Source organism: Rhinichthys klamathensis, unplaced genomic scaffold (assembly GCF_029890125.1).
Source record: "Rhinichthys klamathensis goyatoka isolate OS25496 unplaced genomic scaffold, OSU_Roscu_1.1 h1tg000021l_1, whole genome shotgun sequence".
In the NCBI taxonomy this organism is placed as follows: Eukaryota; Metazoa; Chordata; class Actinopteri; order Cypriniformes; family Leuciscidae; genus Rhinichthys; species Rhinichthys klamathensis.
This window is the reverse complement of record NW_026606572.1, coordinates 3,865,411-3,878,206: the sequence shown is the minus strand read 5'-3', so window position 1 is coordinate 3,878,206 and position 12,796 is coordinate 3,865,411. Positions and strand designations below refer to the sequence as shown.

At 34.5% G+C, this 12,796-nt stretch overlaps 2 protein-coding genes across 2 annotated transcripts in view; one reads left to right on the top strand and one right to left on the bottom strand.

The window, feature by feature from the left end:
• The window catches only part of itgav (integrin, alpha V), a 39,068-nt gene extending 30,455 nt beyond the window's left edge, over positions 1 to 8,613 (top strand). The window contains exons 18-30 of the mRNA XM_056241859.1: positions 199 to 336; positions 1,486 to 1,553; positions 1,665 to 1,812; positions 2,950 to 3,042; positions 3,189 to 3,268; positions 3,747 to 3,827; positions 4,083 to 4,188; positions 4,302 to 4,460; positions 4,882 to 5,007; positions 6,134 to 6,247; positions 6,364 to 6,471; positions 6,557 to 6,676; positions 7,750 to 8,613. Coding sequence (XP_056097834.1) covers positions 199 to 336; positions 1,486 to 1,553; positions 1,665 to 1,812; positions 2,950 to 3,042; positions 3,189 to 3,268; positions 3,747 to 3,827; positions 4,083 to 4,188; positions 4,302 to 4,460; positions 4,882 to 5,007; positions 6,134 to 6,247; positions 6,364 to 6,471; positions 6,557 to 6,676; positions 7,750 to 7,848 — 1,440 coding nt within the window. The 3' untranslated portion in view covers positions 7,849 to 8,613. The remainder of the gene's footprint in view (positions 1 to 198; positions 337 to 1,485; positions 1,554 to 1,664; positions 1,813 to 2,949; positions 3,043 to 3,188; positions 3,269 to 3,746; positions 3,828 to 4,082; positions 4,189 to 4,301; positions 4,461 to 4,881; positions 5,008 to 6,133; positions 6,248 to 6,363; positions 6,472 to 6,556; positions 6,677 to 7,749) is intronic.
• Positions 8,614 to 9,594: 981 nt separating this feature from the next.
• On the bottom strand, positions 9,595 to 12,134 carry si:dkey-69o16.5 (Alpha-aspartyl dipeptidase-like). The gene is made up of 8 exons (XM_056241884.1): positions 11,949 to 12,134; positions 11,542 to 11,630; positions 11,362 to 11,436; positions 10,882 to 10,961; positions 10,631 to 10,804; positions 10,370 to 10,429; positions 9,823 to 9,905; positions 9,595 to 9,733 (listed from the first exon to the last, which is right to left on the bottom strand). The coding sequence occupies exons 1-8, from the start codon at positions 12,041 to 12,043 to the stop codon at positions 9,667 to 9,669; spliced, it is 723 nt and encodes a 240-aa protein (XP_056097859.1). The 5' UTR covers positions 12,044 to 12,134; the 3' UTR covers positions 9,595 to 9,666.
• Positions 12,135 to 12,796: the final 662 nt, after the last annotated feature.

Below are 12,796 nucleotides of genomic sequence, written 5' to 3'. Positions count from 1 at the left end.
AACAATGTGTTACAGAGCTAAAGAAGGATTTGACCTGGGAAGCCAAAGCTCTCTTTTCTGGACATAAAAGAGCATGTTGTAGAGCTTGTAAGCTGGACTGAAATTCCCCAGCCTTGAGCTCATTGATATAGAGGCCCCATTTCTCTCTCCGTCCACTTTTGGCTCTCTACCTCTCTCTCTCTCTCTCTATCTTAACAGGATGACTCAGAATTCAGGGATAAGATCACACCCATCTCTGTTTTTATGGAGTACAGCTTGGATTACAAAACAGCAGCAGATAAGACCGGCCTGTTGCCTATCCTTGACCAATCTGCACCTACAAATGTCACCAAGCAGGTACAACAGTTTCCCATACTAGTTCTGGTTACAGGGGCACTGCATATACACTATCGTTCAAAGGTTTAAGGTCGGTAAGATTTTATTTAGGTTTTTGAAAGAACTCTCTTATGCTCACCAAGGGTGCATTTATTTGATCAAAAGTACAGTCAAAACAGTAATACTGAGAAATATTATTACAATTTTAAAAGAATGGCTTTCTGTTTAAATATATTATTCCTGTGCTGCAAAGCTGAATTTTCAACATCATTACTCCAGGCTTCAGTGTAACATGGTCCTTCAGAAATCACTGTGCTAATTTGGTGCTCAAGAAACATTTCTAATTATTATTATCAATGTTGAAAACCGTTAATATTTTTGTGGAAACTATAATAGATTCTTTGGTTACTGGAATGTTCAAACGAACCGTGTCTATTTGAAATAAAAAATCGTTTGTAACATTATAAATGCTTTAAATCTTCATATCTATTACTTTTGATCAATGTAATGCATCCTTGCTGAATAAAAGTATTAAAATCTTACTGACTTTTTTGAATGGTGTTTGCTCAATGGGTGGGGTGGTGGGGGAGATGCATGTTTCATATATTCCAGAAAGATCTCAGTGTCTGTTGGAAAGGATGAGAGTAGAAAAGATGAATGAGGTTCATATACTATATATGGCTGCCATGGTTGAGTTAATGATTAATGTCTTTCAGGCTTTTAACAACGTTATATTTCTTTTATACTAGCAGTGTTCCCACAGGCATTGGCAAACAGGGAATTTTAAAATGGTGTTTTCTAGGTTTGGAAAAAAATATGAACATTTTTTATGCATTTGAGTCACTTCTTTTCAAGGAATTGATTGAAGCAATTTGCAAATTGATCTTAATGACCCAAGTCTAAATATGTCGTGAATCGATTTACGTTATTTTAGTTTTTGTTTGTTATCCATTTATCATAAATGACTGGAAAACCATGGAGATTCATTGAGTACGAAGTTTGGGAACCAAGAACTACTAGACGATATATTGTGCAGCAGCCACTCAAAAGATTAAATCTGTCTCTAACCAAAGACTTGCATGCTGACTCCTCAAACAATCACCATAAAATAGCATTGGATAAACATAGAAACTGTCTTTTAATATTCCATAATCCCTTGTGATTTTCCAGGCCCACATACTCCTGGATTGTGGCGAAGACAATATTTGCAAGCCAGACTTAAAACTGTCTGTTGTGAGGTGAGTCATTGGTTCATCTGAGCCTTAAATTCCACTGTGTTGTCTGGAGGCGTAGAGCTGGAGATTAACTCTGTGTGCGTCTGTACGTTTGATTGTTGTTTTGTGATCCAGTGACCAGAAAGAGATCTACATAGGTGACGATAACCCCCTGACCCTGGACGTCATAGCAGAGAATGGAGGAGAGGGGGCTTATGAGGCCGACCTTATCGTCACCCTACCATCTCAGGCAGATTTCATTGGGGTTGTGCGTAACATTGAGGTTAGCAGAGTCAGATCACTTAACTCTTTCCCCGCCATTGACGGAATTTTGCGGCTTTCTGTGTTTTCACTGTTATATGGTTATTACATGGTTACAGGTTTTCACTGTTATATATGCGCTATTACCCATCTTCTGAAAGAGTAGAGAATCTCCTGATCAAGACAGACAAAAAGGATCAGAAACAAGTGATAAAAGCATTGCTTATGCATGTTGTAGTCATTGAAAAAATAAATCTTTTTTTTAAAAGTTTTTTTTGTTGTTTGTTTGATTGAAACCAGAGGCTCTGTTTTTTTTTTTTTTTTTTTTTATGTATTGAATGTTTAGATATTCATACAACAAAATATTCTGGGGCCATGACATTTTTGTGAAAATTATCAAAAATACTGATGGGGAAAGAGTTATAGGAAGATCTATGAGTGCTTTAACCAAAATACAGAAAGCTTTTCCCCTTTAAGACCATTTAGTGTAATTTTAACTTCAGAATTATTATTGATGAATTATTTGATGTGGCAATCAACAGCATGTTGATGAAGCATACTTTTCTTTTCTTTTTTAAACCAAAAGCATTTCTTTGAATGTTAATGCAGAAAAAAGTTTGGGGTCAGTAAGATTAATACATTTATTCAGTAAGGGTGCATTAAATTGATCAGAAGTGACAGTAAAGACATTTATAATGTTATAAAAGTTGTCTATTTCAAATAAATGGTATTCTTTAGAACTTTCTATTCATAAAACAATCCTGAAAAAAAAAAAAACAGTTTCCACAAAAAACATTTCCACAAATGTTTTCAACATTGATCATAATAAAAGTTTCACCAAAATCAGCATATTAGAATGATTTCTGAAGGACCACGTGAGACTGAAGACTGGAGTAATGATGCTGAAAATACAGCTTTGCATCACAAAAATAAATTACATTTTTAAAATATATTAAAATAGAAAACAGTTATTTTAAATTTTAACAATATTTCTACAATATTACTGTTTTATTATTGTTGTTGTTGTTTTTTAATCAAATGCAGAAAACATTTAAAAAATCGTTCCACCCCCAAACTTTTGAATGTGTGTGTGTGTGTGTGTATATAGTGAAGTTGTTTAAGATACTTTTAGGTTTCATCTGTTATTTATGTATCTCAGACATTGTCTAGACTGTCCTGTGCATTCAAGAAAGAGAATCAGACCAGAGTGGTGGTGTGTGATCTTGGGAACCCAATGAAAGGAGGAACTAAGGTGACCAACAGACTTTCCGAGCTAAATTATCTGCATATTTATCTGTACCAAACGTTATTTATTTTATTTATATTGTTGCGTACTGTAACACATAAATTAGCTGTTTTATTTCATTTGGAGTTTTTCTGTAAAATTGTGTGGTTTAGATAACAGCAGGCTTGCGCTTCAGCGTGCACCAGCTCTCCGAACAGGACACAGAAGTCAAGTTTGACTTGCAGATAAAGAGGTATTTTAATTCATGCTTGCTATTACAATAGTACAGTTGAGAGAATCTTTGCTTTGTGCAATACTAATTAAAAGTCGTCTGTAACCCAACAAGGGCCATTAGAAACAAATGTTAAGCAAAGGTTTTCTAAACATACAAGTATTTCCACTTCCTGTCTTTTTTATTTAAATCAATAAAACTTCAAGCAGTTCCCTGCTGACTGCCCGTGACTTTTTTTCACATGTTAATTACAGGGAACAGCTGTCTTTGTCTCTCTTTGAGGACATCCTGCTTTGCTTCCTGTCTCTCACTCTTTCTTCACACCCTCACATCTATCTGAACCTTAATGATATATACTGCATATTTATAACTTAGACTAGTCCATGGTATTATTTCATGGATTTTTGTCTCTGAATGAATGAAATGTCTGTCAGTATTTGAAACAACAGCGCCACCTTCTGCTCAATTGTGAAAGTAAATAAATCGCCTTTGTTTTCAGCTCAAATCAGTTCAACAAAACCAGCAATCTGGTCTCTGTTGTCACAAAGCTTGCGGTGTTGGCCAGAGTGGAATTAAGAGGGTATGATGCTTTATATGTTATCTCGGTTACATTTATGTGACACATATTATGTGAACTGTTTATTTTATTTTATTATTATCTCAATTTTAAAATCAACACAAAATGCCATTCAGCACACATTTTACTTTGCAGTTGCAGTAAGTTATTAAATTTAGATCAAAGTTTAAAAAGGCTGATTTAGAATAACGTGGAATATGGAAAAAACTGACTTAATAGACTTTCTCATTGTGTATGTATTGGCTCTATCTTGTGCAGGGTGTCTGCACCAGAGCAGGTGTTTTTACCCATCGCTAACTGGCAGCCAAAAGACAGTCCTGTTCTGGAGGATGACATTGGACCTCTTGTACAGCACATCTATGAGGTAAAAAAATGCTGTGACTATTATTGGTAAAAAGACATTGTACATCTATTAAGCTTCTGCGGTGCATAGTTTACGATTTTGTTCCTATCTTCTGTAATCACTGATCGTCCCAGCTAAGGAACAGAGGACCCAGTACATTCAGTAAGGCCATTTTGGATGTGCAGTGGCCCTACAGATTCAACAACGGCTCTCTGCTCTACATCACCAAGTTTGAAGTGGACGGAAACATGAATTGCAGCTCAAACAGGGAGCTCAACCCTCTTAATGTCACTGTATGTATCCCACAATCGATTCATGAAAGTATTTTTTTTATATGTAATACTGTGGTTAATTAACAGGATCTAAAATTTAAAGGGGATTGTTCACCCAAAAAGTAAAATTCTGTCATGTACTCATCCAAGTTTCTGATTTACTATATGGAAGTCAATGGGCCCCATCAACTATTTGGGTTACCGACATTCTTCCGAATATTTTCTTTTTTGTTCAGCAGAAGAATTAAATTCATACAGGTTTGGAACAACTTGATGGTAAGTAAATGATGACAGAATTTTCATTTTTGAGCGAACCCTCCCTTTAATTACACAGTATTTTAACAGTGTGCAGAGACAAAACTTTGCTTGTTCACAATTCGATTGTATTTAGGATCTCATATAATATTCCAGGGATAAAAATTATGCTTTTGCTTTTACCTAGAATCCCAGATTAACTGACAAAAATGAGACCTCTGCCAGTGGAGACAGAGCAGAGGGGGGGAACAGACACAACGTCCACCGCAGAGACCTGGAGGACAAACAAGGGGAAGAAAACCTGGAGATTCTGGTATTGTCACACCTTTAACAGCTGCCACTGTCTGTGAAGTGTTTGCAGCAGTTTTACACTGCATTACTATATCATACTATTGTTCAAAAGTATGCGGTCAGTAATTACTTTCTCAGCAAGGATGCATTTAAATGACAGTAAAGACATTTATAATGTTACAAAGCATTTCTATTTCAAATAAATACTGTTCTTTTGAACTTTCTATTCATCAAAGGATCCTTAAAGGATTATCACAATATCCAAAATAATATTAAGCAGCAGCACAACTGTTTCCAACATTGATAATAAGAAGAAATGGGTATCACTTTACAATAAGGTTCATTAGTTAGCTACCTTAGTTAACATGAACTAAGAATGAACAATACTTCTACAGCATTTATTAATCTTAGTTGATATTAATTTCAACATTTACTAATACATTATTAAAATCCAAGGTTGTGTTTGTTAACATTTGTTAATGCACTGTGAAGTAACATGAACTAACAATGAACAGCTGGATTTTTATTAACTAACATTAACAAATATTAATACATACTGTAAAAAATGTATTGCTCATTGTTAGTACATGTTAGTTAATACATTAACTAATGTTAACTAATGAACCTTATTGTAAAGTGTTACCAAGAAATGTTTCTTGAGCAGCAAATCATCATATATGATTTCTGAAGGATCATGTGACTCGGAAGACTGGAGTAGTGTTGATGAAATTTCATCCTCTTGCCATCACAGGAATGAATTACATTTTAAAATATATTCAAATAAAAAAGTTTTTTTTAGATTTTAAATTGTAATTATATTTCACAATATTACTTTTTTTACTGTATTTTTTTTTTTTAAATCAAGTGTTGACTAGGTGAGAGTTTTTTTTTCTTTTCTTCAAAAACATTTTTCAAATCTTACGGACCCCAAACCTTTGAATGGTAGTGTTTATTTAAATGTAATTATGTATTATAAATTATTGTTCAACTATTATCATGGTTGTTATACCATCAAACCAATTTTGTTTATGGGAACCATTTCTCCCCACTATACATGTGTACCACTGGCACTGTCAGATATGCCATTGAACTGTCCATCTCATCATTATGCATGGATTTAAGTCCAGTTGTATGTGTGTACCCAACAGGATTGTGGGAATGCAGAGTGTCAAGAGATTAAGTGTTGGGTTGGTCGTCTGGAGAAAGGCCAGAGTGCTATTCTATTTATTTACTCCAGACTTACCGTGAGCACGTTTCTCAAGGTAAAAAAATCCTATTCCTTCCCCCACTGCAAAGTCTTTTAAGATCTAAAACATCCTGTTTTCACTGCACAAATGCTAAGATATTAAAACACAGTGGTGGTTTTCTTTCCTTTCAGGCTGAAAGTCAAAACAAATCGTACAATGTTCGATCCTCAGCCTCCTTCAGTGTCATAGAGATGCCATATAAAAATATAAATTCTGAGTTACCAACCAGCACAACATCGGTAAGTTCCTATTACATTTGTTCACTGAATTTCAGTGTTCAGTGTTTGTTACTGACTGCACTGACCCTGTGTCTCTGTCCTGCAGGCTTCTCTGAAGGTGATCTGGAATTCAGAGAACCCTCAGCCTGTCCCAGGATGGGTGGTGGCTCTGGCTGTCCTGGCTGGACTGCTGCTGCTGGCTCTGCTCATCTTTGTCATGTATAAGGTAAACATCTGTAAACTTCAGGTTACAGGGCTTAGATTAAGCCTGTAGGCCTTAGTTCAATTAGGACATTTTAAGCAGCTTTTATAAATGTGAAAAAACATTACTGGTGTGCATCTTGAGACAAAACAATGGCACTGATATATTTTTAAGATATATTAGTGCAATTTGCTTTCAGTTAAAACAGCTCAAACATGCATTTTAGTCTAGAACTAGGCTTAAGCCTTGTCTATGACACCGGGCATTAAACTAATTGATTGATGGCTGTTATCTCATCCCAACAGTCTCTATAGGGATGACCAACAAATATAGATGTCAGAAGTAGTAGTGGTTTTAAGTCCTTACCGTAATCAATAAAATGTCATTAAATATTTGTATATAAAGAAGTGTGTGTATATATATATATATACACTACCGTTCAAAAGTTTGGGGTCAGTGAGAATTTTATTTTTATTTTTTGGAGGAAAGAAATCAATACTTTTATTTATCAAGGAATAATTAATTTGAATCGAAAGTGACAGTAAAGACATTTATAATGTTACAAAAGTCTTTTGAACTTCCTATTCATCAAAGAATCCTAAAAAAAAGAAAAAAAACTGTACAACTGACAGACCAACAACTGTTTCAACATTAATAATAATAATAAATGTTTCTTGAGCATCAAATCCTCATATTATACTGATTTGTGAAGGATCATTTGACACTGAAGACACTGACACTGGTGATGCTGAAAATTCAGCTTTGATCACAGGAATAAATTACACTTTACTATATATTCACACAGAAAACAGCTGATTTACACTGGAATAATATTTAATACTATAACTGATTTTTGTTGTATTTTTAATCAAATAAGCGCAGCCATGGTTAGCAGAAGAGAATTCTTTTTAAAGTATTTAAAATCGTACCGACCCCAAACTTTTGAACGGTAGTGTATATATATAATTTTTAATAAAAATAAATAATTCCTTTATTCAGCTAGTGAGTGACAGCTAAACATAGGTCACGGAATTGCAAGCAACAGATAGATAGTTAGTTTGCTTTAGATGTCTCATCTTGATTTCTCTCCCCCTCAGCTGGGCTTCTTTAAACGCGTGCGGCCGCCACAGGACGATAGTACCGAGAAAGAGCAGCTTCAGCCTCAGGAGAACGGAGACAGAAACACAGAAGCCTGAGATCTTTACCTTCACCAGTGCCACATCCACAGGAGTGTGCCTGATTCACAGCAACTCTCTCATCTTTATCCGCAGCATCGGAGTGTTCATCCAGACAGCCCAAATGAGTGATGACTGTTGTCATTTTAATGGTACTCAACTCAACTCAACTATGCTGTTCTGGTAATAAGACTAAAGCCCCGTGCCAATCCTTTTCCCCTGTGCTCCTATCCTTTTTTAACTGCACTGAGTCTTAAAACAAGATTTGATTTTCAGTTGGGTTTAGAGATCAACCATTTAAATCGTAACACATTTCAAGTTGTTTACATGTAACAACAATAAAGGTGATGAACCTTAAATAATACAAAATGTCATCATGATTTTTAAATGTTTTATTTTGAGGAAAGACATGACGTAGTTTGGTACATCATTCGATTGCTGGTTCTGCTGCTTCTGTTGGAGAAACTTTCATGTTACTTTATTTAGTGGTGATCAGTTTCTGCTGTTTGGAGGTTTTCTGCAGGACTTTTAGTTCCTATCTGGGGTTTTTTTTCAGCTGTTGGGATTTGGACTCTGGTTTCTTATTTGGGTGTAAGGTGTATTATTTTGAGAAAATATTCTTATGATTGTCTACTGTAAACGCATAATTTTAGAGCAGGGTTATGTTTCTGCATTTAGAGCATTTGGTCGAATTTGTATTATAAAAAGAGAAAATAATCAAAGTCTTTGCACAATAGAGCAATAAACTGTAACATTTTTTGTATTTTGAAAACTACCACTTATGAACAGAGCACCTTTATAATGTATTAATTTACCTTTAGTTTTAAGATTCAGAAGTATTTTTTATAGATTAAAGACTAATCTGTTTTTTAAAGGTACATGTTGATTAGAATAGGAAAAAAAATGCATTTAGTGTGATGCATCCCAAGTAATATTAATTGATCAGAATCAATTTTGAATAGAAATTACAATCAGTTTGATAGTATGGGGGGGGACGGACTAAATTGTGCAATTTGGAAAAATGAGGCTGGAATCCTTAGGAGCAATATTGGCCTTTTGGGAAAAATATTTATATATTAAAAACAGTTATTTGACTGATGTTAATTTGATTTTGTGGTTTAAAGGTTCCGGTTCATAGTTTTAGGTCTGAAAAACACAACCCAGAACACTGAAAACACCCCTGGATTTCTTATGTTGCTGTATTATAGTAATGCTGCTGCCCATATGAATTTACCCATATTGGGTTGCCATAATTATGTTGTCTAAATGAAAATGTGTGTACTTCAATCAAAAATATGCATTTTAAAATGATCCAGAATATATTCTCTTTTGTTTTGTAAAGTTTGTAAAAAAAAAAATAGGACATAAGCATCATAGCAACAAAAATATGTATTTTTGAGAATCCACCATGTTTAAAAACAGATTACTTACTCTTGACTTTTTTTCCCCCTTGATTTTGTTCAGCAATATGTTGTTAATGCTTCTGTAATTCAAATAAACACATATACTGATGTACGGTAGATGGATTTTTTGTTTTTGCCTTATTTATGAATATACCAGGTGTCCATACTTTGTCCTTGACTTGAATGTAGTACCTATTTTTTAGTGTCTAAAGTTCATGTTATCATAACAGGATTTCTGTAACTGGTAACACTTATCTGGTTGATGAATAACCAATTGCAGACTTTAAATTCAAGAATAATCATCTTTAGAATCTACAGTGCTCCTATAGCTTTTGTACTCAAAGCAAAATAAACAGCTGTAAATAAGTTGAAAGATGAAGAATTTTTTTTAACAGTATTTATTGTAAAATGTTTGCATTGTGCATTATGTCGCAACTCATTGTACATCTGTCAGTAAGAAGCTGAGATCACTTCCCGGTTCATACTCTGTGGTTTGCTTCCCTCTGAGAAAGAAAAATAATCATTTCACTTGCTGTGCCTATTTGGCATTATTATTTTTTACTTCTATATGTTGCAGGAGTCTCTACATTACCTATGGAATAGTCGTGCATTTGTGCTTCCAAGTAAGGTGGCTTTGTTTCCTTCCACTAAAAGCATTGAGCCTTCCCGAAGACCCTGCCATCAACAGTATAGGTGTGTCTTAGTGCTCAACTGATGCTAGATTAATAACATTTTTAATGACTATAACAACAGTAAGATTTGATATATATATATATAGATATGAATGAATCTTCTGAATGAATGAAAGATTTTAAAAAAGGGTGTTTTGAACTTTCTATTCATTGTATCCTGAAAGAAAATAGTGTTACAGGGTTCCACAAAAAATATGAACAGCAAAACTGTTCTGAACATTTATAATAATAAATGTCTCTTAAGCAGCAAATCAGCATATTAGAATGATTTCTGAAGGATCATGTGACTGAAGACTGGAGTAATAAATGCTGAAAATTCAGCTTTGCATCACAGGTTTAAATTACATTTTAAAATATATTGACAGAAAACAGTTTATATATGTATATATCTCGAACTGATCCCAAACTTTTAAACAGTAGTGAGTAATGCATGTTAACTTGACATACCAGCACACATGGTGTGTCCGACTCCTCATGGTACTGGGTGATTCTCTGTTCACGTGTTTCCTGTAAAATGCACAATCAAATCTACGCTCATGAAGCCTAAAAGATCTACCTTAAAAGTTTTTGTTTATTATATTTGATAGATTTAACGTTTTATCTCATGGCATCAATTTCCTCACAATAAAGCAATGCATATATTTTTGGATTTTTATAAGAGAAAAAAAAGAGAATTGCTTATCAAGTCTCTACAGCACCAGTACGTACACCCATGTGTCTGCTGTTGGGATCAGGATCCAGAAAGTGAGGGTTAATGTTGAAGGGCACTAAAGCAATGGCAGCAAAAGTGGGTGGATAGACGATGGGCATGTCATTGGTGGTGTTGATGCTGATGGTGGAGACGTTGGTGCCTGCACTTGATCCCATGTAAGGTATTCCATCCTGTGAGATAAAATCCACACCTGTTACAGGCAATTGCAGTATATTTTAGATTTTGGTTAAACAAGACACTAATTCACCTGTAAAACTCTCTTCCTAATCTCAGTGACCACATTGTTGTCATAGAGAGCTTTCAGCAGGCGGAACGTGTTGCCGCCACCTAATGGACACAAAAATAGACATCAGATTGAGAGCCAGTCTTTCTGAATACATTATAAGTAAATAATGGCCACGCATTCACAGACATGAGTACAAACAGTATAGTAGAGACCACATTGAAAATTGCAAATTTAAAGCTTTAGGATTTTGACAAATGTATACAAACAAATGTTGATTTCTGGGTCACTGATTAAATGTAAGCAAATTTGTGACATTGTTCATGTGAAGTCCTTTAAGCATAAATAGGGGGACAAACCATATACATAATACTAAAATTCTTGTAAATCTTATAAAAAATATTTAAATTATTATTATTAGGTCTTTTTTTTTTTTACTATTTTTGTTCATATATATACTGTGCATTAAATATACTGATAATTATATAAAAAAATCCTTCATACCAATGAATATTCCTTCAGCTTTCCTAACAGCATCCACAGGGTCTGGTGTCTCGTGGACACTGTCCACCTCATAGCCTGGAGACAGAGAAAAGAAGAGTACAGCAGAGATGAAGGGCAATGTGGCAGTGACTGTCCTGTGAGATCAACGTACGTGTGTGTTCAAATCAATAAGACACAAACCCAATGTCTTGAACTTGTCTCTGGCAGTCTTGGCATAGGCATCTCGATCATGCAGTGCATATGGGACAAACAGGATCCTCTTTACTCCTCTGTTAAACAAAGAAGTTATTCATTTTTATAAATGGGTTCAATGTAGGTCAGATTCATTTGATTCCAAAAACACAAACTGTCATATTTTGCTCAATACAAACACGTTTAAAAATACCATAACTGGTGTTTATGTTCAAAGAATGGACTTGTACTTTGCATTTATCCAGTAACAAGCCTGCATACAGATATAAAACCAGGAAACGACTTCAGAATATTAATATAAAGGACTTTATGACTGTATTGCAACAATATTCTTAGGACTGTAGCATTCCGAAGTTTTTATTCCAACATTCCTGGTTAAGCTGCAGGCAACTTACTTTCCAAAAAAGTCTTGGATGTGCTGCTCACAGTGTTGAAGATATCCTCCTCCATGAAGTGTGGAGTTAGATACCAGCAGAAGTCTTCTCTTCATGATCTTCCTCAAATGTGCTGCCAAAGAAATGTAGAAGTTGATCAGAGGACAGACAGCTCAGCATATGACCAGCGCCTTTCTGCTTACACCACATATTCTCAGATCAGTGTGGTCGTAATCTTCAATACATTACCTTTGGACAGACAGTATATCACTCTGATTATTCCACAGATGATAAACATTCACAGGAACAAGCCATGATAAGAAACGTCACTGGAATCATGTGATATTAAAGCAAAACATGACTTTCATGAAACAGCAGAGGCAGATCAGAAACTAAAGAAATTGTACTGATCACAACTACGGAACCTTTAAAACACATTAAACCTCTGTTTTTGTGTTTAACCTTTTTATTTGTAGTTTTTTTTTTTTTGTAGTTACTCGCAGGCATTGTTTTCAAAATAAAAGCCCTATAAGCTGCCCCCGGACAACTAGAACACGCTTTTTATTATATTGATTTCTATATATTCATCTTGTTAAAATTATGGCATATGTTAATTCATTACGATAACGTTATTGATTTTTACAGATGAAAATGTAATAATTTATTATTATAATGATTTATTTTTGTTTCTCAAATACAATTGGTCTGAATAAAGTAAATAACACATACACCCTAAGTACCCTAAGTACCAATTTAAGTTATTATTGTGTGAAACAGTGAAAGTGTTTTATATCTTAAACTTAAAATTAAAAAAACACAGTCCCGTAATTGTGTCATTTCCACCATAACAAACATTCTTACCATTTAAT

Excerpts from the sequence above, each read along its gene's own strand:
- si:dkey-69o16.5 (XM_056241884.1), bottom strand. The coding sequence starts at position 12,043 with ATGAAGAGAAGACTTCTGCTGGTATCTAACTCCACACTTCATGGAGGA. Across the intron at positions 10,805-10,881 it reads TTAGGAAGAGAGTTTTACAG|GATGGAATACCTTACATGGG; the intron begins GTGAATTAGTGT and ends TTTATCTCACAG. Across the intron at positions 10,430-10,630 it reads CCAACAGCAGACACATGGGT|GAAACACGTGAACAGAGAAT; the intron begins GTACGTACTGGT and ends TGCATTTTACAG.